Consider the following 23,307-nt stretch of genomic DNA (forward strand, 5'->3'; position numbering starts at 1 on the left):
TACAGCATAATCATGCTGATCATTAATTCACTCTAAAAAATGCTGGGTTGTTTCAACCCAACTTTGGGTCAAATATGGACTAACCCAACCGTTGGTTTAAATTTTTACATTTCATTTTTAACCCAAAAGTTGGGTTAGTCCATATTTGACCCAATGTTGGGTTGAAACAACCCAGTATTTTTTAGAGTGTTGACTGGTCGATTAATTCACTAGTTGACCATCTTGACCTAGCATACATCTACATATTTCCAATATGAGGCTGCCAGACTTCCCATCCCTTTAATGACTACCAAAATTTGATATGACAGATTGTTTGTGAGTTTAAAAAAATATATATTTATTGTGCTTGTGTAACAGGATATAACAAAAGTTTCCACAGAAGCACTACCTTATTTCGTAACGCGGAAGTAAGCCGTTTCTGTGAATGTGCGAGACTTCCGGTTCATTAGCCGCAGAGCTGGGTAGTAACTGATTATATGTAATCTGGATTACATAATAAGATTCCAAAAATCAAGTACTCATAATTAGAGTAAATTACATTTTTGTAATGCTCATAATCAGATTACAGTTACCTTTTTATGGATTACATGATTACATATTCACACAATGGCAGTAAATCATTCATAGTGTTTTGTTTATTTCTAGTTCTTCTTTTTTCTCTTTTGAATTTTCCTTAGCTCTGATTATATTCACAAATGTTGTGTAAATAAATTTAAAAAAAAATTTATTTCAATAATTTAAAAACGCATTCGCATGTTTACAGTTCAATGTCGCTCACATTGACATCCTGGTAAACAAATTAAAGCAAAATCTCTTTGCTTTTTTATATCAATATGGCATGTTTAATTGGGGGGGAGCAATCCAAAAGTAATCTAAAAAGTAGTCAGAATCTATTTCCTAAAATGAGTAATCTAGATTCTAGAACTATCTAGTTCTAGATCTGCCCAGCTCTAATTAGCCGCTATTAATAATAAAGTGCAGTCAACAGTAAAACTATTTGCTGTACAAACCAGTGTGTTTATGACTACGATAATAAATTCAAATGATATGACAATAAATACAAGTTTGCAATATGGAGCAGCATAACGGACTGTTTTGGACAGCTAAAGCGGATGAAACGGGAAGCCTTGCTCACTGAAGTTAAAAGTGCGGGTGCCTGCAATTGAGGAACACCTGTAAACTGTGAAGATTACCAGTGTGGCTTCTGTTGTTCATGAGATTTGTCTCTAAAAACAACAATCCGGTTTCTTTTCTCTCCAATGGAAGACGTGATGCAAGAGCATTCTGAAACACTCTCTACAATTCTTTTGCAACTGCACCTCCAGGACATCTGTCAGATGGTTTTTACTGCAAGGACAAAGCAAACACTAACTATATCTCCTAATGATATAGAGCATTGAGAGCAGACCAAACACATTCCTTGCACTGTTTTCTTTCCTTTATCGCACAGCATGTTTTAACTGCACAGATAATCCTGTAGACTCAGTTGATTTCAAGCCTGTTTGTGTTACGCTTCAGTAAAAGACTGTGCGTTAAAGTGAATTAATAATGAGAGAGTGGCATTTGATTTCTGAACCAATGATTAATGGGGTTACTACAACAATGAATTAAAACAAATATTACTACATTTTACAGACACTCAGCCTCCTAAAGCACAAACACATGCGTGATATTTTTCAGATTTGTCTGTGATTGTTGAGTCCTTCAACATACAAAAATCACTTTGGACAGCAAAAAACTGCTTTTTTAACTTAAATGTGGTTACCAGTTATTCCATGGGCCTCTCTCAAATCACAGGGTGAGTAACATTGATAACTCTTCATAACTGTTCCCCCCTCTCTCTCTCACACACACACACACACACACAAACTCATTATAACTCAAATAATTATGGCTGTTGTTTTAACGTGTTAATTTAATTAATTTATGAATAAATGAAGAAATTTGAGTTTAAATTACACACAATATTAAGCAACGATCAACATTATTGTCACCGTAACTCATCAAAATAATGTTTGCAACTTAAAAGCTTAAAAAAATTTAATAGCCCACCCCAACATACTGATCATTTTGATAAAAATATTGAAATTTTTTCAATATAGGAAGTTTTTGTTGATATGTGAGGAATCGTATATTAAGATGCAAAGTTTCAAAAGAATGTGAAATGAAACTTTTGTTGTAGATTTTAAAGTGAGTGCTTTATTTTTTGCACTTTGTAAAAACCTTGTAAAAAAAGGTGATTCCTAGCATCTCGGCATTAATTCTTTTTTGGATACACAGCAAATTAATTTCAAGTATTGAGTTTTTTATCTTTTTTGGAAGAATTTTCAATAGGAAGTACACTGTAAAACATTTTAAAAAGAAAACACTGTTTTAGTTTTTCTACACTTTTTTTAAGGACCAATTCTCATGATTAACTAGTTGCTTATTAGCATGCGTATTACTAGCATATTGGCTGTTTATTTGTACTTATAAAGCACATATTAATGTCTTATTCTGCATGAGCATATTTTAGATCCCTTAATCCACCCCATACCTAAACTAACAACTACCTTACTAACTATTAATAAGCAGCAGATTAGGAGTTTATTGAGGGAAAACTCATTAGTTAATACTGAATGTGTTCCCTATTAATTCAATGTGTTATTTGCAGTTTCTTTGTAATTATTTATTTATGTGTGTGTGTGTGTGTGTGTGTGTGTGACCCTGGAGCACAAAAGCAGTCTTAAGTCGCTGGGGTATATTTGTAGCAATAGACAAAAAAACATAGAAACTGTGAAAATTATAGATTTTTCTTTTATGCCAAAAATCATTAGGATATTAAGTAAAGATCATGTTCCATGAAGATATTTTGTACATTTCCTACCGTAAATATATTAAAACTTAATTTTTGATTAGTAATATGCATTGCTAAGGACTTCATTTGGACAACTTTAAAAGCGATTTTCTCAACATTTTGATTTTTTTGCACCCTCAGATTCTCAGTATCTCGGCCAAATATCGTCCTATCCTAACAAACCATACATCAATTGAAAGCTTATGTATTCAGCTTTCAGGTGATGTGTAAATCTCAATTTCGACAAATTGACCCTTATGACTGGTTTTGTGGTCCAGGGTCACATATATGAAATTTACTAGCAATTTCTCACTTTCTAAAACATGTATTCAGTGTGCATTAAAACAAGAAAGAATCAGCCTATTTCATGGCATATCTAATTAAAAATGACGTTGCACATGACAGCTATTTGAAAAATGAAAATTTTTGTCTAATCGTAGATGTTTATTGATCCAGGTCGACATGCGGAGGACGTCTTCGGGGAGCTGTTTAACGAGGCCAACAGCTTCTACATGCGCATGAACAGTTTACAAGAGCGCGTCGACCTGCTGGCGGTGAAGGTCACACAACTGGACTCCACAGTGGAGGAGGGTGCGTAAGAATGAGTGTGCATTAGCAAATGACCTGATCTTTTGTGACACAGCCTGGAAATACACCAGAATGCAAGCACAGGGCTGCTGAGAGGATTGGCGCTGGCACTCAGACTCAGTATAATGCAAGTCTAGGACCCTATGGAATCCGTTGTATTTTTTCCCAAATTCTATTTTATTTTTTTCCAAATTTAGTTTTTTTTCCATCTGAATTTTTCTGGATTCTGTTTTTTCTTTTTCTCCATTTTAATATTTCTCGACTTTAATGGTTAAATTAAATTTTAGAGATCAAAAAGCATGTCTAATAAATTGAAATTATGAAACTAATACAATTTAACAACAGTTTATAAAAAATGTAACAAAAAGTAAAGTGTTTAGGGCCCTATGAAATAAGTTGTATTTTTTCTCAAATGACATTTTATATTTACAAAATTCTTTGTTTTCCGTTTAAATTTTGGATTCCATTTTATTGGTTTAATTAAATTGTAATAATTAAAATGCACGTCTAATTAATTGGATTCATAAAAACAAACGTATTCATTCATTCATTTAACAATAGGGCTCTATGATTCTATGAGGTTTACTGTTCAAATTAAAACATGCAGGAAAATTTTTTATTATTCTTTACAAAAATAATAATAACTGTATACATTACATTAAGATGCATATTCTGTTGTACAATAGTTATATATTTCTGTCACAATTTAAGTTTCAAGTTCAACAGAACTTTTATTTTGCCGTGAATACCTTTAAGTTTCTGTGTATATAATATGACGATGATCATGAAGTGATTTTCAGAGCAGTCTGAATAATAACTAGAGCTGAGCAGATGAGGCATAGATGAGGCAGCTGCAGTAATTAGCAGCGTAGACGCAGTGCTGCGTGTCCCACTGATGTCTAGACACTAGCTGAGTTATTTAAGAGCACAGTGGAATAGTCTGGTTGAATAAGAGGCCGTTGACAAGGGAACATAATTAATAGAGCGGTGCCTTCAAGTCCTTATGGGAAGTTCCTACGTAAATGCTGTGTGATGTAATGTGCATCCATAATGTGCTTAATTGTCTGACTCTCTTCAGTGCATAAAATGCATGCAAACTTACTGCGCAGTTAACATTTACAATTGCAGAGTAATTACAATCAGAACCATGAGTCTCTAACTGATATGAACAGAAAGAGAAAGTTTCCCACAGGTTGTTACACTGAAAAAAAATTATATTTAAAAAATGCTTTAAAATGCTTTCATTTGTTTGAGTTTTTCTCAAAAAACAAAAAAATTCCAATCTTAAATTTTGATTTAATATTAATTAAAAACATTCTTTTCACAAAGACAAAAACATAAATGTAAAAAATAAAAGTAAACAAAATAAAGACTAATATATATGTATATATATATTAGATATAAGCAATAATATTACTTAATATGAAGGTCAATGTGATATTTTATGTAAACAAAAGCTACAATTTGAAAGTAGAGTTTTTACTTAAAATAAAACTAAAATAATTTTTTTGTCATTATTTAGTTTACTTACTATAAATAAAGACAAGAATATTCTCTTTGAAAGACCTTATTTTGAAGTTGTTGGTTTTTTTTAATATGCGTCATCTTTTTTGCTATGGACTAAAGAAAAAGGAACACCAGAAAGATGAATAAAAAACCCACAATAATTTTTGCAGTCTGTAAAGCTAGCACTCTGGTGTCAAGCGAAATACTATTTAAGGTGTTTCTATGCAAGTGTTATTTGCTTTTAGACAAACTGAACAAAACCGGTTTAAACTAGAAACCTTGCTTCTGAGATTTAGGACCAGATTCACTAAATAAAGTAAATTAGCACGAAAGCACGACCCCTTAAAATCGCAGATGTGAGTGTAAAGTTCTGCGGGTGATTTACTAACAATCAAAACAAATTAGCGCGGTGTCTCAAATCAGGTGTGTATAATCGACTAACAACACTGATGTAAAATGGGTTAAGATTAGCTTTTTTGAGCGTTAAATAATGCCGCAATTACCAGTAAACAGACTACTGCAAATCTTAGCACGATTCATTTAAATACTCTCCTCACATTCGTTCATTTGTCCTACAAATGCATATGCAATAAGTTCAGCCGCAAAAATAACTGTTCACACCTTTACATCACTAATGCTTCACTGCACGTAGTAGTTTTTAACACCGAAAGAGGGTTTGCGCTGACGCAATCTGTAAATCTGGCACACAATGTCTCAGGTTTGTGATAGTGTTTGACAGTGTTTTCCGGGTCTGTCTGCTCGTTCTGCAGTGTCCTTACAGGACATCAACATGCGGAAAGCGTTCAAGAGCTCCACTATTCAGGACCAGCAGGTGGTGTCCAGAAACTCCATCCCCAACCCTGTCATGAAGATGTACCAGCGCTGTGACAAACCACCTCCTCTCAACATCCTCACGCCATACAGGTCTGTATATGCTTCAGCAAGAAAATTCCTCTGACCTGTTTATTAACTCTTTTAGTTATGTATGACTGACAAATATGCATCATATTAACTTTTTTTCTTGGGTCGAACAGCAAAGAAGATTTTGAGCTGAAACCGTGATCCTTGGTGATTCATAAAATGCAAGGCTTATCAAGGAACACAAAATGAACACCTGTGACTCCTTACAATATATATTGAGGTCTTATGAAGTGAAACGATCGGTCTGTGCAAGAAACTGAACATTATTAACAACATTATTACCTGTAATCCAAAGCCTCAGACAAACGGTCCGGTTTGCGAAAGAATCATTCTTTTGAACCGGTTATTTTCAGTGAACCAGATGAACCAGTTCACCGAATCGGACTGAAGCGTCTGAAACAGTTCGTGGCTCGAGTTACTCAATCAAAACTCACTTTCAGACACCTGACAGTCACTAATGAGCCGATATACCTGTGTATCTGATCCTCTGATGAATGAATCATTCAGTGCTCCAGTTCCTCCAACAGTCACTGAACTGAGGAAACAGTTCGACTCGGACTGAAAACCTATGAGCCGCTGATATGAGCACGTGTGAACAAACACATGGATGAAGGGGTGAAATTAACATTTTTATGGTTTCTCATGGCTTATGTAAAAAGGTGAGCTGATGAAGACTAGTTTATTCACTTTATATGCTTTAGACATGTAAAACATCCAGGTTTCACGTCATTATTGGGTGCTTTAATGTGTAATACATGTGTATACATGACGTCATAGCTTGATTATGTAAACTAGTGAATCAGTTATTTGAACCAGAAATGACTGTCCAAAATAACCAGGTAATACGTTGCAAATAACGTTCAGTTTCTTGCACAGACTGATCGTTTCACTCCATAAGACCTCAATATATCGTCAGGAGCCACAGGTATTAATTTGATGTTCCCTGATATGCTTTTTTTATTCTTAAAAACTACGGTTTCAGCTCAAAATTTTCTTTACTGTTCTACTGAAGAAAAAGTCGCCTACATCTTTGACGGCCTGAGTGTGTGCTAATTAACAGCAAAATGTAATTTCTGGGTGAACTATCCCAAGTTTATTAGTTTGTTAAAACTGTGAAATCCAAATGGATGTAAATTTTGCAATTCAAATACATACATCTTAAATTTAGACCCTAATATTCTTTTGAGAATGTTAAATTTCATTTAACCTTAATTAGAAGAAATGACATGCAAGGTCATTACAAATTCAGAACACAAAAAGATTAACTGTGTTACAGTTACAGGTATGGTTGAAAAAGATGTTATCAGATTACTAAAATATTTTCTAAAAATCTAGCGTAGCGTTAGTTCTGCCAGGTCACGTTAGTCAAGCTCGCATCGGCTGACTATCTACCTATGGGAATACGACACCTATCTAAGCATTCATATATAAGGTCCCGCAGTATTATCAGCAGTTTTCACATTGCTCAATAGCTAATTACCCTCCTCCATCCCCAACTCCTCCTCTGTCAGTCGGGATTCAGCCTTTTGATTCTTCTTTGAATCAGACTAATTCTAAAATGTGTACATAACATTATTGAACTTTAACGATATCTGCAATACATTTATGTTGGTTCTGTTCTGTTTACCCTGGGGGGGTTATCGCTGCTCTCGCCGCTCTCATCCATGCTAGGCTGCATGGATGCGCAGGGAGTTCTTGCCCAGAACAGAACCATACCGCCAATCCAAACTGTATGCTAATTGTCAATCATCTTTGACGATAGTGGTCCTGACAGAACTAGGAGGTACTGTCAGGATTACAGTATTTTTACATGTAGATGGAAGAAATACAGTAGCTACTTTCGCTATGCCCCTCCTCATGTTCCAGCCACCACTCTCACAGAAAAAAAACATGATTAAATTAAGTTTCTCACATCTCATGCACAAATTACAGCTCTGGTCTTGAATAAAACGTGCCCAAACAATTAATACAGTTACTAACCAAACTCATTACGATGGCTACTACTAATCAAAATGCTTCCTTTGCATCATTATTTTTCAATTTTATCTGTGGCATTTTGGTGTACAGAAAACATTTAGGTTAAGGTTCACTTTTTAGTTGTCATTATTATCATATCCAAGAAATGTCTCTTAAAATAGGCTTAATTTTCTTTATGCAAAATTATAATAATTAATAATAATAATTTTTTCGAATAAAGTATTTTTATTTTAACTTTGGGGATGAAATGTAAGCAATATGAAATATTAATAATATTAAGCAAAACGACTTCATTTCTAAGCACAGTGTTGTGTTGTCTTACAGGGATGACAAAAAAGACGGGCTCAAATTCTATACCGATCCATCCTACTTTTTTATCCTTTGGAAGGAAAAGATGCTGCAAGCCACAGAAAACAAGAGGAAGGAGAAACGACGGCAGAAGGTGTGTATGTGTGTGTATATGGTCAGAAACATGCTTTATGTACGTACACAAATGCAGTCCCGACTGCTTATCAAATACATTTCAAGTGCATTCTTGCGTTACTGTGACCGTAATAAAACACAGACACATTATCAAAGACAAGAGCTGTCCTCTAACATGAAGGTTTAAATACACAAAAGCTGGCAGAAAAGAGGAAACCGGAAACAAGAATGACAAGGTAGAAAACAGAACTTCAAACTAAAAGTGCAAACAACAAAAGACAATAAAATACATTACAGTATCTTTCTCCACTGATGGCCATTCAAACGTAGGCATATATGTGACCCTGGACCACAAAACCAGTCATAAGGGTAAATTTTTCGAAATTGAGATTTATACATCATCTGAAAGCTGAATAAATATTATTTCCATTGATGTATGGTTTGTTAGGATAGGACAATATTTGGCCGAGATACAACTATTTGAAAATCTGGGGGTACAAAAAAAATCTAAATATTGAGAAAATCGCCTTTAAAGTTCTTAGCAATGCATATCACTAATCAAAAATTAAGTTTTGATATAGTTACAGTAGGAAATTAAAAAAATATCTTCATGGAACATGATCTTTACTTAATATCCTAATGATGTTTGGCATAAAAGAGAAATGTATAATTGTGACCCATACAATGTATTGTTGGCTATTGCTACAAATATCCCCCAGCGACTTAACACTGCTTTTGTGCTCCAGGGTCACATATTTGACTAAGTATAGTTCAAATCTATTAACATATTTAATGACATATTGCTCAAGACTTACTGATATAAAAATTCTAATTAAACTTAGCACAATCAAATATGCTTCAGTATATCTTTAGTTGAACTTCAGCACTACTTCCTCACAATTAAAGTGCATTAAGTACAAAATGTGTTGTTTCAGTTTAGCAGACTAGTTTATTATACAAAAATACAATTGCAGGGTATTTTTATTAAGTACATAAATATGTAAATGTATTTGTAGTATACTTAGCATGACATAAACGTATTTCAAATACATTTTAGTATATTTATTTTTCATGAGGGTAAACACGCAGTTGAGAGTTACAAAGTCTAAAAAAAAATTGCGTGGTATAAATTCGTAATTCTGAGAAATAAAGTATGATATACATGAAGTTGCAGTTCTGAGAAATAAAAAAATTCAGTTTAGATCTCGCAATTTAAAAAAAAATAAAGTCAGAATTGCGAGTTTTCCTCAGAATTGGACTTTATAACTCGGTTTATATGTATATTTTTTTCGTGATTCTGCCTTAATTTCTCACGATTCTGACAATTTTCTTGCAATTTTGAGTTTAAATCTCGCAATTCTGATTTTCCTCAGAATTTGACTTTATAACTCAGATATATATATATATATATATATATATATATATATAGTTCTGACTTTTTTTCTCACAAGTTTATATCGCACAATTCTGACTTTTTTCTGATTTTTTTCTTCACAATTCTGTCTTTATTTCTCAGAATTGCGAGTTTGAATCCTGCAGTTCTGACTTTTTTATATCTCAGATATAATATATATACAGTATATCAGAATTGCGAGATAAAAAGTCGCAATTACCTTTTTTATGTTTTTATTCAGTGGCGGAAATGGGCTTCCATTATATATCAATCATATTACACTAGATGTTGTGCCATCGACCAATCAGATTTGGAGGGCTATTAAAAGTATGAAATGGATTTATTATTTTTCTCACTGTGTGCTGCATTTAACATCGCAGCTCAGAATATTCCCTAGTGAAGGCATTGGGAACATTGCATGTTCTGGTAAAACATGGTAAATTAGTGAAATTAAAAATTGGCTGCTAAAACAAAATTCCTGATGAGAGATAATGTAGAGAGAATTGATTCAAAATACAACAGAACTGTTGGCATTAGCGAGTGTGTAATTCTATACTGAATGATACAGAAAACATGATTGATTTTTGATGATCTGTTGTGCGATAAGTACTAAGCGTTTTGAAAATGTACAATTTGCTTGTGAAAATTTGCTCCAAAAAGATTTTTTTTTAATTTGTAACCATCAGGTCAGTATTCATTTACAGACTTTTCCTGTTCTTTCTGCGTAGTTCAATATTATTACTCAAACTTATAGAAACATTTCCTTTTTTTTCTGCCTTAGCAAGAGCAAAAACACACGGAGGATCCCGCTCGCGAGGTAAAGAAAGTGCGTAAAGCTCGTAACCGGCGTCAGGAGTGGAACATGATGGCCTACGATAAGGAATTCCGTCCGGACACGCGACTAACACCGTCTCCTTACCATAACATGTCCTCTGAGGGATCTCTGTCTCCAGATAGGTGAGTCATGTGATCTCTATACTGTTCAGTCAAACCTCTTAAAGTAAATGAGCTGTGCTTTGACACCTCTCATACTTACTGTGCTACGAAGCTATTTATTTGCTTGTCACTTGTTTTATTTGACTCTGCATTGGTTGACGCAGTGCTTCATTATTAACATGTCTGTATAGTGTTGTTTCAATAAAGCGATTTAAAGTGTTGATTGTCTGTAAGTGGTAAATTAAAATATACTATAATGTAATTTCCATTGAAATTTGTATGTCAAGTATTAAATATATTTGTACAGTTCTTACACACTTGTCATGATGAAGTTGCAATTTACTACATTTAAAATATACTCTATTAACTTCAATATAATATCAAATAATGCAATAGAGTTCAAATTAATATCAAGTACTTTACATGTCCTTTAGTACACTGAAAAAAAATAGTTACCCCAAAATGGTAACATCTAAATTAACTAATTTATTATTCAGCATCACTGATTCAACCTAAATATATTATACCAACAATATTCATTTTTATAGGTTAAATCGGGTAGAACTTTTTATTTAACTTTTTATTTTAAGTGTTTTAAGAAACATAGTCATGAAAGTGTACTTTCTTTAGCTGCAAGTACAGATTTTTAAAAATATACTTTTTAAGATTTAAAGGACACTACAAGTGCACATTCAGTGAGCACAATTAACTCTTTTCACAATTATCACTTCATTTTCACACAGGAATTAAAGTTGCCATCTGTTTGTCAGTAATTAAGTAAGCTTAAAAAGCGGTTATAGTGAATCCTAACTCAAATTCAACAGAAATTGCCATAGAACGGCTCATTTTGTAAGTTCATGGGTATATACAGTAGTAAAAAAATAAAGAAAAAAATATAGACTGTCTATGATTCATAGCCTGTTGTTCTATTTAACACACCCTTAAAAATAACCAACAATCAGCTTTAAATCCTTATATTGAAACAACACTATAAATAGAGATGCCTTCATTAAAATTAATTGTGTCATTAAAGTGAGATGAAAAACATCATGTAACTAGTGAACAAGTTGGAGAGAGCTTGAGAGAGATTGAAGATGAACATGCATATTCATTTGTTAAGTATTGTAAAACACTGTTTTAAATTACTTACCTTAAAACATATTAGGAAATGGTTTTAGTAATGCAGGATTTTTAACTAGTAAAAAGCATTATATTTTGTTTTTGTTGTTTTGTGAACATGAGCTTTTTGTCATCATGAACTATTATTATTTTACCTGGCAAGGTTCAGTAAAACAGATAAGCAGGTTTAATGAAATTATGTTCATTACTCATTTTAAATGGAAAGACTGGAGAAGCTTGGTGCCAGACACAAGACACTAACTCATCAAAATACATACAATTCTGGCGGTGCGTAAATCCATAAATAGCTCAAAGATCAAAAGCAGAGGCTTGGAAACACGGCACTGATGAAAGGGTTGATCCCGAAAACGTTTTGCGCACTCATTTGTGGCCTCTGGATAATAAATTCATATGAGCTTTGTTGGCCTATTTCTCATGTGCGGATCTACATTACTCATTTTAATGCATGACTACAAAATGTACATGAATGCATAGGATGAAAATGACCTATACTATATGGTTTTCTTCTAAAAGAAAAAACAAAGTACGTTTATGTTCAGTTCAAGTAAATAATTTAAGAATTTGATCATACGCAAATGTATAACTCATTATAACTATATTGTGCATGCTGTGTGTCTGTACATTGTTCTTTGCTTTAACCCAGATCTGGCATGTCAGATGAACACTCGTACCCAGCGAGTCCCAGCCACCCACTGGAAGCAGCTGGGGCAGGAGCTGATGGGAAAGACGCTGGCCCCACACAGACTCAGTCCCTGGACCGAGTGTACCGGCCCCCAGCCTCCTCCACCGCCGCTGCAGCCCGACAGCACTCTCTAGGACGCGTTCAGACCCACCACGGACCCCCACAGGCAGACTCGTCCCTCAACGGCCCCTGGCCAACAGCTGCCAAAGATTACAGGCATGTCACTTACCTCTCTAAAGTTTAAGTATATGTATACTGTATGTATGTATACTGTATATATACAATTATATATAGGAATAGTTCATCCAAAAATTTAAATTTGCTAAAAATGTCTTCACCCTGCAGGCCATCCAAGACATAGATGAGTTTGTTTCTTCATCAGATTTGGAGAAATGTAGCATTGCATCAGTGTCTCAGCAATGGATGCTCTGCAGTGAATGGGTGCCGTCAGAATGAAAGTCCAAACAGCTGATAAAAACACCACAATAATCCACAAGTAATCCACAGCATTCCAGTCCATCAGTTAACATCTTGTGAAGTGAAAAACTGCGTGTTTGTAAGAAACAAATCCCTCATTTAGACATTTTAACTTTAAAGCATTGCTTCAGTATAAAATTCAAGTCGATAATATTGCTTTCTCCAGTGAAAAAGTCATCTGCTCTGAATCAGGAGTGAAATATGCACAGATCAAGCACCGTTTACTACAGTTCAAAACAACTATGTTGGTAAATTTTGATGTGAGAGGACAACAAGGGATGGTTTTTTTTCACTGGTGGAAATGTTATGGATTATGGACTCATATTTTAGCTAGAAGCAACAGTTTGAAGTTAAAAACATCTTAATGGTGGATGTGTTTCTTACAAACACAGTTTTTCGCTTCACAAGACATTAACTGTTGGACTGGAGTGCTGTGGATTACTTGTGGATTATTGTGATGTTTTTATCAGCTGTTTGGACTCTCATTCTGACGGGAAATATTAATAATATTAAGCAAAACGACTTCATTTCTAAGCACAGTGTTGTGTTGTCTTACAGGGATGACAAAAAAGACGGGCTCAAATTCTATACCGATCCATCCTACTTTTTTATCCTTTGGAAGGAAAAGATGCTGCAAGCCACAGAAAACAAGAGGAAGGAGAAACGACGGCAGAAGGTGTGTATGTGTGTGTATATGGTCAGAAACATGCTTTATGTATGTACACAAATGCAGTCCTGACTGCTTATCAAATACATTTCAAGTGCATTCTTGCGTTACTGTGACCGTAATAAAACACAGACACATTATCAAAGACAAGAGCTATCCTCTAACATGAAGGTTTAAATACACAAAAGCTGGCAGAAAAGAGGAAACCGGAAACAAGAATGACAAGGTAGAAAACAGAACTTCAAACTAAAAGTGCAAACAACAAAAGACAATAAAATACATTACAGTATCTTTCTCCACTGATGGCCATTCAAACGTAGGCATATATGTGACCCTGGACCACAAAACCAGTCATAAGGGTAAATTTTTCGAAATTGAGATTTATACATCATCTGAAAGCTGAATAAATATTCTTTCCATTGATGTATGGTTTGTTAGGATAGGACAATATTTGGCCGAGATACAACTATTTGAAAATCTGGGGGTACAAAAAAAATCTAAATATTGAGAAAATCGCCTTTAAAGTTCTTAGCAATGCATATCACTAATCAAAAATTAAGTTTTGATATAGTTACAGTAGGAAATTAAAAAAATATCTTCATGGAACATGATCTTTACTTAATATCCTAATGATTTTTGGCATAAAAGAAAAATGGATAATTGTGACCCATACAATGAATTTTCAGCTATTGCTACAAATATCCCCCAGCGACTTAACACTGCTTTTGTGCTCCAGGGTCACATATTTGACTAAGTATAGTTCAAATCTATTAACATATTTAATGACATATTGCTCAAGACTTACTGATATAAAAATTCTAATTAAACTTAGCACAATCAAATATGCTTCAGTATATCTTTAGTTGAACTTCAGCACTACTTCCTCACAATTAAAGTGCATTAAGTACAAAATGTGTTGTTTCAGTTTAGCAGACTAGTTTATTATACAAAAATACAATTGCAGGGTATTTTTATTAAGTACATAAATATGTAAATGTATTTGTAGTATACTTAGCATGACATAAACGTATTTCAAATACATTTTAGTATATTTATTTTTCATGAGGGTAAACACGCAGTTGAGAGTTACAAAGTCTAAAAAAAAATTGCGTGGTATAAATTCGTAATTCTGAGAAATAAAGTATGATATACATGAAGTTGCAGTTCTGAGAAATAAAAAAATTCAGTTTAGATCTCGCAATTTAAAAAAAAATAAAGTCAGAATTGCGAGTTTTCCTCAGAATTGGACTTTATAACTCGGTTTATATGTATATTTTTTTCGTTATTCTGCCTTAATTTCTCACGATTCTGACAATTTTCTTGCAATTTTGAGTTTAAATCTCGCAATTCTGATTTTCCTCAGAATTTGACTTTATAACTCAGATATATATATATATATATATATATATATATATATAGTTCTGACTTTTTTTCTCACAAGTTTATATCGCACAATTCTGACTTTTTTCTGATTTTTTTCTTCACAATTCTGTCTTTATTTCTCAGAATTGCGAGTTTGAATCCTGCAGTTCTGACTTTTTTATATCTCAGATATAATATATATACAGTATATCAGAATTGCGAGATAAAAAGTCGCAATTACCTTTTTTATGTTTTTATTCAGTGGCGGAAATGGGCTTCCATTATATATCAATCATATTACACTAGATGTTGTGCCATCGACCAATCAGATTTGGAGGGCTATTAAAAGTATGAAATGGATTTATTATTTTTCTCACTGTGTGCTGCATTTAACATCGCAGCTCAGAATATTCCCTAGTGAAGGCATTGGGAACATTGCATGTTCTGGTAAAACATGGTAAATTAGTGAAATTAAAAATTGGCTGCTAAAACAAAATTCCTGATGAGAGATAATGTAGAGAGAATTGATTCAAAATACAACAGAACTGTTGGCATTAGCGAGTGTGTAATTCTATACTGAATGATACAGAAAACATGATTGATTTTTGATGATCTGTTGTGCGATAAGTACTAAGCGTTTTGAAAATGCACAATTTGCTTGTGAAAATTTGCTCCAAAAAGATTTTTTTTTAATTTGTAACCATCAGGTCAGTATTCATTTACAGACTTTTCCTGTTCTTTCTGCGTAGTTCAATATTATTACTCAAACTTATAGAAACATTTCCTTTTTTTTCTGCCTTAGCAAGAGCAAAAACACACGGAGGATCCCGCTCGCGAGGTAAAGAAAGTGCGTAAAGCTCGTAACCGGCGTCAGGAGTGGAACATGATGGCCTACGATAAGGAATTCCGTCCGGACACGCGACTAACACCGTCTCCTTACCATAACATGTCCTCTGAGGGATCTCTGTCTCCAGATAGGTGAGTCATGTGATCTCTATACTGTTCAGTCAAACCTCTTAAAGTAAATGAGCTGTGCTTTGACACCTCTCATACTTACTGTGCTACGAAGCTATTTATTTGCTTGTCACTTGTTTTATTTGACTCTGCATTGGTTGACGCAGTGCTTCATTATTAACATGTCTGTATAGTGTTGTTTCAATAAAGCGATTTAAAGTGTTGATTGTCTGTAAGTGGTAAATTAAAATATACTATAATGTAATTTCCATTGAAATTTGTATGTCAAGTATTAAATATATTTGTACAGTTCTTACACACTTGTCATGATGAAGTTGCAATTTACTACATTTAAAATATACTCTATTAACTTCAATATAATATCAAATAATGCAATAGAGTTCAAATTAATATCAAGTACTTTACATGTCCTTTAGTACACTGAAAAAAAATAGTTACCCCAAAATGGTAACATCTAAATTAACTAATTTATTATTCAGCATCACTGATTCAACCTAAATATATTATACCAACAATATTCATTTTTATAGGTTAAATCGGGTAGAACTTTTTATTTAACTTTTTATTTTAAGTGTTTTAAGAAACATAGTCATGAAAGTGTACTTTCTTTAGCTGCAAGTACAGATTTTTAAAAATATACTTTTTAAGATTTAAAGGACACTACAAGTGCACATTCAGTGAGCACAATTAACTCTTTTCACAATTATCACTTCATTTTCACACAGGAATTAAAGTTGCCATCTGTTTGTCAGTAATTAAGTAAGCTTAAAAAGCGGTTATAGTGAATCCTAACTCAAATTCAACAGAAATTGCCATAGAACGGCTCATTTTGTAAGTTCATGGGTATATACAGTAGTAAAAAAATAAAGAAAAAAATATAGACTGTCTATGATTCATAGCCTGTTGTTCTATTTAACACACCCTTAAAAATAACCAACAATCAGCTTTAAATCCTTATATTGAAACAACACTATAAATAGAGATGCCTTCATTAAAATTAATTGTGTCATTAAAGTGAGATGAAAAACATCATGTAACTAGTGAACAAGTTGGAGAGAGCTTGAGAGAGATTGAAGATGAACATGCATATTCATTTGTTAAGTATTGTAAAACACTGTTTTAAATTACTTACCTTAAAACATATTAGGAAATGGTTTTAGTAATGCAGGATTTTTAACTAGTAAAAAGCATTATATTTTGTTTTTGTTGTTTTGTGAACATGAGCTTTTTGTCATCATGAACTATTATTATTTTACCTGGCAAGGTTCAGTAAAACAGATAAGCAGGTTTAATGAAATTATGTTCATTACTCATTTTAAATGGAAAGACTGGAGAAGCTTGGTGCCAGACACAAGACACTAACTCATCAAAATACATACAATTCTGGCGGTGCGTAAATCCATAAATAGCTCAAAGATCAAAAGCAGAGGCTTGGAAACACGGCACTGATGAAAGGGTTGATCCCGAAAACGTTTTGCGCACTCATTTGTGGCCTCTGGATAATAAATTCATATGAGCTTTGTTGGCCTATTTCTCATGTGCGGATCTACATTACTCATTTTAATGCATGACTACAAAATGTACATGAATGCATAGGATGAAAATGACCTATACTATATGGTTTTCTTCTAAAAGAAAAAACAAAGTACGTTTATGTTCAGTTCAAGTAAATAATTTAAGAATTTGATCATACGCAAATGTATAACTCATTATAACTATATTGTGCATGCTGTGTGTCTGTACATTGTTCTTTGCTTTAACCCAGATCTGGCATGTCAGATGAACACTCGTACCCAGCGAGTCCCAGCCACCCACTGGAAGCAGCTGGGGCAGGAGCTGATGGGAAAGACGCTGGCCCCACACAGACTCAGTCCCTGGACCGAGTGTACCGGCCCCCAGCCTCCTCCACCGCCGCTGCAGCCCGACAGCACTCTCTAGGACGCGTTCAGACCCACCACGGACCCCCACAGGCAGACTCGTCCCTCAACGGCCCCTGGCCAACAGCTGCCAAAGATTACAGGCATGTCACTTACCTCTCTAAAGTTTAAGTATATGTATACTGTATGTATGTATACTGTATATATACAATTATATATAGGAATAGTTCATCCAAAAATTTAAATTTGCTAAAAATGTCTTCACCCTGCAGGCCATCCAAGACATAGATGAGTTTGTTTCTTCATCAGATTTGGAGAAATGTAGCATTGCATCAGTGTCTCAGCAATGGATGCTCTGCAGTGAATGGGTGCCGTCAGAATGAAAGTCCAAACAGCTGATAAAAACACCACAATAATCCACAAGTAATCCACAGCATTCCAGTCCATCAGTTAACATCTTGTGAAGTGAAAAACTGCGTGTTTGTAAGAAACAAATCCCTCATTTAGACATTTTAACTTTAAAGCATTGCTTCAGTATAAAATTCAAGTCGATAATATTGCTTTCTCCAGTGAAAAAGTCATCTGCTCTGAATCAGGAGTGAAATATGCACAGATCAAGCACCGTTTACTACAGTTCAAAACAACTATGTTGGTAAATTTTGATGTGAGAGGACAACAAGGGATGGTTTTTTTTCACTGGTGGAAATGTTATGGATTATGGACTCATATTTTAGCTAGAAGCAACAGTTTGAAGTTAAAAACATCTTAATGGTGGATGTGTTTCTTACAAACACAGTTTTTCGCTTCACAAGACATTAACTGTTGGACTGGAGTGCTGTGGATTACTTGTGGATTATTGTGACGTTTTTATCAGCTGTTTGGACTCTCATTCTGACGGCACCCATTCACTGCAGAGCATCCATTGCTGAGACAGTGATGCAATGCTACATTTCTCTAAATCTGTTCCCATGAAGAAACAAACTCATCTACATCTTGGATGGCCTGAGAGTGTGTACATTTTCAGCAAAGTTTTATTTTTGGGTGAACTATTCCTTTCAGTAGTGTATCTCAAGTAACATTGTGAAGTCCCTCAGTTTATTAACCCAAACCTTACAAGGGGATTAGGGATGTAGAATATGGTCATGCAGAATATGTGCTTTATAAGTACTAATAAACAGCCAAAATGTGAATAATAGGCATGCTAATAAGCAACTAGTTATTTAGTGAGAATTGGTCCCTATACTAAAGTGTTACCGTATTTTTATTATAGAAATGCATTGTATTGAAAAAGAGGGGAAAAGTTGCAAAAAACTATCTTTTGAATGCAGATGTGTGAGATAGCAATAAAATAAATAACATTGCTTCATGTTATAATAGTGCTTTATAATATATATATATATATATATATATGATATATACAGAGCAACTTAAATACCTCGGTTACCTCAGTTTTTGGAATCTTTTGGAAGCTGAGGTTATCTGTTTATTTATCTCTAAATTAACCAGGTATGTTGCATAATCTGCTTTTTGAAAACTGCCTTCTTTTCTGTCTTAATACTGTCAGATAAGTAGTGTAAACCTTAGTCAGGATAGTGCCATATAGTGTTGTAGTCAAGACCACCTAAACCGAGACCAGAGTGTTTTGAGACCAAGAGTCAAGAGACCAAGGCCAAACCAGCACTCCTGAAATTTATCTGAAAGATCCACATTTACTGTCTGAAAAATATCTGAAATTTAATCAATAAATACAATTAGAATAATAAGACATGATATAAAGTGGTTACCAATCAAATAAAATTTAACAAAATTAATCTTTGCCCTGCAGAGGTGGCACAGAAACTGCATCTGAATTGGTACAATTACAGCTGTATAAATATTATTGAGATTAATGTTTTAAAAAGAAAGTTTTGAATATAGAAATATGAATAAAAATAAATATGAATATAAACTAAAACCGCCAGTAGGCTAGGTGGTGGCAAATCACTTAATGAGTGAGTCACAGAATCATTTATTCAAGCATATCCTTCAAAGCAGCTGATTCATTCAGTAACGAATCACCTGTTGCTCGGAAACACACAACAGTTCTGCTATGGATTTGTCTGGAACTATTTTTGCTGCCGAAATAGTAAAAAATAAACAAACAAAAAAATTACAATTGTTTCTAAAATGTAATTTACTTAATATTAACTTCTTGTTTATTGAACGTTTGCACAAAATCAATATCATATTTTGCAGTCGTGCTCATATTTGTGAAAACAGCTCTCTTGCTCTTGTGATATTGCTTAATTTTATGTTATAATATGAAAAAGTACATACAAGTACTTTTTTTTTTAATTTTTGACGAATACTTTTTCAGTGCAAAATCGTTCCTTAAACATTTCTTCTTTGTAATCACTTCTTAGCGGCCATCAAATCCTGGAACATTTCATCCCGCCTGCCCCTCCTCCACCTCCTCCCCTCATTCCTTCCTCCCAGACCGCCTTTGACAGCACGTCTGGACCTCAGTCACTGGCTCCGGGGACAGTGGTCTCCCTCTCACGGCCCTACAGCCCGTCTCCTCCTGCAGCTCCTCTCTCAGCCTACGCCGCTTCGCCTTCACATGCTGTAATGGGGGGCCCACCAGTGGCCCCGCCTCCTCCCCCTCCAGGACCCCCCACACACACCCCATCCCCATCCCGAATAACACACCTGTCTGGAGAGTCTACTCTTCCCAGGAAGGGCCAGGTGTCTCTCATCCCCATGAGCGATGCCCGGAGCGACCTGCTGGCTGCCATCCGCAGAGGTCAGTGTGCAGAGAAAAGAATTCAGTGTTCAGCATATTGTGTTGAATGAAGCATGTTGCGTGTTCCATGTGCTTTTTTTTATTAATTAGACAACTGAAGATTCAAAAAATGGCCTTAAAATAGGCCCTTTACACATGTATCCCAAAAAAAAAACAATTATATATATATATATATATATATATATATATATATATATATATAGACACTCCCGGTCAAAAGTTTGAAATCATAAAGGTTTTTTTTAAAAGAGTATTTTCTATTCACCAAGGTTGTGTTTATTTGATCAAAAATACAGTAAAAACTGAAATAATGGGAAATATATTATTACAATTTAAAATAGCTGTTTGCTATTTAAATATATTGTAAAATGTAATTTATTGCTATGATCAAAGCTGTATTTTCAGCATCATTACTCCAGTCTTCAGTGTCACATGATCTTCAGAAATCAGTCTAATATGCTGATTTGCTGCTCATAAAACATTTACTATTATATTTTTGCTGCTTCATATTTTTGTGGAAACTGATACGCTATACCATTCAAAAATTTTGGATAAGTACTTTTTTAATGAATTAAAAAAAATAAATTAATGCTTTTATTTAGCAAGGATGCATTAAATTGATCAAAAGTGACAGTAAAGACATTTTATTGCTACAAATCATCAAGGAATCCTGAAAAAATGTCACAGTTTCCACAGAAATGTGAAGTAGCACAACTCATAGGATCACATGATCCTTCAAAAAATCATTCTAATATGCTGATTTATTATCAGTGTTGGAAACAGTTGTGCTGCTTAATATTTTTTGGAACGTTTTTCAGGATTCTTTGATGATTAAAAGTTCAAAAGAACAGCACTTATTCGAAATTTAAGTCTTGACTATCACTTTTAATCAATTTAATACATCCTTGCTAAATAGAAGTATTAATTTCTTTTTTTTTAAAAAGGAAGAAAAAAATGACTGACCCCAAACTTTTGAACGGTAGTGTATATTGTTAAAAAATATATTGTAAATAAATGCAGTTCTTTTTAATGTTTTATTCATCAAAGAATCCTGTAAAAAATATTACAGATTCCAAAAAAATATTAAGCAGCACAACTGTTTCCAGCATTGATAATAAATCTGAAGGATCATGTGACACTGAAAACTGCAGTAATAATGCTGAAAATTCAACTTTGATCACAGAAATAAATGATATTTTAAAGTATATTAAATGCAGCCTTGAGGAGCAGAAAAGGCTTCTTTAAAAACACTAAAAATATTGAACTATTGGCTCCTCCTCCAGGTATCCAGCTTCGTAAGGTGCAAGAGCAGAGAGAGCAGGAAGCCAAGAAAGAGCCAGTGGGTAACGACGTGGCCACAATCCTGTCCCGACGCATCGCTGTGGAATACAGTGAATCAGATGAGGACTCTGAGCCGGAGGAGAACGAGTGGTCCGATTGAGGCTTGGGAGGAGAGATCTGCGACCATAATGCTGCTATTTTCCATTCCTGCACATACTACACACTCCTCATGCGGTCAGAAGGACCTCAGATGGGGCTACCGAGGAGATCATGACAGACAGAGAAGGAAGGAAACAGAATTTGTGCGATGCAAGGTGAAGGACACAGGGCAGGTGCAAAAATAGACAGATGACAAAAGAGAGTTTGGTGAGGTAAGCACAGGAACTGTTAGAATACAGTTTGTCTCATTATTGTAATGTAAATTCAACATGCTAGCATTTCTTTAAGAGTCACCAAGAAAATACTTATTGAAAAAAAGGCGTTCTGGGATTTTGATTATATATTTTTGGTAGCTGTCCAGAGAATATAGAGAAATACTTATCTATCTTTTGTGGTACACGAAAATGATGGTCAACAGTGGTATTAGCACTTGTATTATTAATTTTATGTTACAAATCACTGCCACAGTATGGTTACACAAACAAATTTGTTGTGGTATCTCTGGCTTGCTTCACGTGAGATGCCCTGAGTACAGTATGGACAATCAGATCATCGCTATAGTATCAAAGTACATTTCTCCTTCAATATCACAACTCTCCATTATCCAAAATTTGTCACTTTGTTCACTTGTGGACAGTGTTGTGATGAATATTCATACTCCAATTAAGCAGTGAGCAAATTTCTTGATGCTTTCATTGTTTGCTTTTTTTTTATTTCTTAAGGAACAGATGTGGCCAATAATTTATTACTGCTCGCAGTTTACTAATCGTGTGTGTGTTTGTGTGTTGTGTGCCTAAAGGTGATGGAGTGCAAGACGGTGTCATCCGCTATTTTAGATTACTACAATTTGTAACAATACGCTGTAATTTACAAGTATTGTATCATTAATGTGTTTTACAATTTATTGTTGTATAGATTTTTGTAACAATGCTGAAAAGATGTAAAAGGCAACCTTATGTTTAAGCTATCATGTGGTAATAATATAGCCTATAATGTGCATGTATGAATAATAAATCAAATTCAAATAATCTACTTAATTTTTCCATTTATTGAATTTTGCATTTTGCATTTAAGGATCTCCCCCAGCCGTATCATCAGTTAAGTTATATATATAATTGTTTTGGAAATAGATAATGATATTGCTATTTACCTGCTTCAATGTTATATTATTTGCTTGTTTTTAGGTTAATGCCATATATGTTTTGATATGGAAATGCTTGCACTTGCAATATTTGCTTTGTTAGGATGAATAAGCAGCAATTGTGAAAGTTTGGCTCATGAGTTTGATGTTTTGTAATAAACCACAAAGGTTAACAAGAGGTTAT

At 34.1% G+C, this 23,307-nt stretch overlaps 1 protein-coding gene across 1 annotated transcript; it reads left to right on the plus strand.

Moving 5' to 3' along the window:
• Nucleotides 1-3,276: 3,276 nt before the first annotated feature.
• LOC107562158 (wiskott-Aldrich syndrome protein family member 3-like) lies at nucleotides 3,277-22,781 on the plus strand. Its single transcript, XM_016246743.1, has 10 exons — nucleotides 3,277-3,427; nucleotides 5,701-5,854; nucleotides 8,153-8,270; nucleotides 10,426-10,601; nucleotides 12,364-12,618; nucleotides 13,438-13,555; nucleotides 15,711-15,886; nucleotides 17,649-17,903; nucleotides 20,163-20,542; nucleotides 21,826-22,781. Exons 1-10 carry the CDS (start codon nucleotides 3,277-3,279, stop codon nucleotides 21,981-21,983), a joined length of 1,941 nt encoding a protein of 646 aa, XP_016102229.1. The 3' UTR covers nucleotides 21,984-22,781.
• Nucleotides 22,782-23,307: the final 526 nt, after the last annotated feature.

Source organism: Sinocyclocheilus grahami, unplaced genomic scaffold (assembly GCF_001515645.1).
Source record: "Sinocyclocheilus grahami isolate Dianchi unplaced genomic scaffold, SAMN03320097.WGS_v1.1 scaffold810.1, whole genome shotgun sequence".
NCBI classification, from domain to species: domain Eukaryota; kingdom Metazoa; phylum Chordata; class Actinopteri; order Cypriniformes; family Cyprinidae; genus Sinocyclocheilus; species Sinocyclocheilus grahami.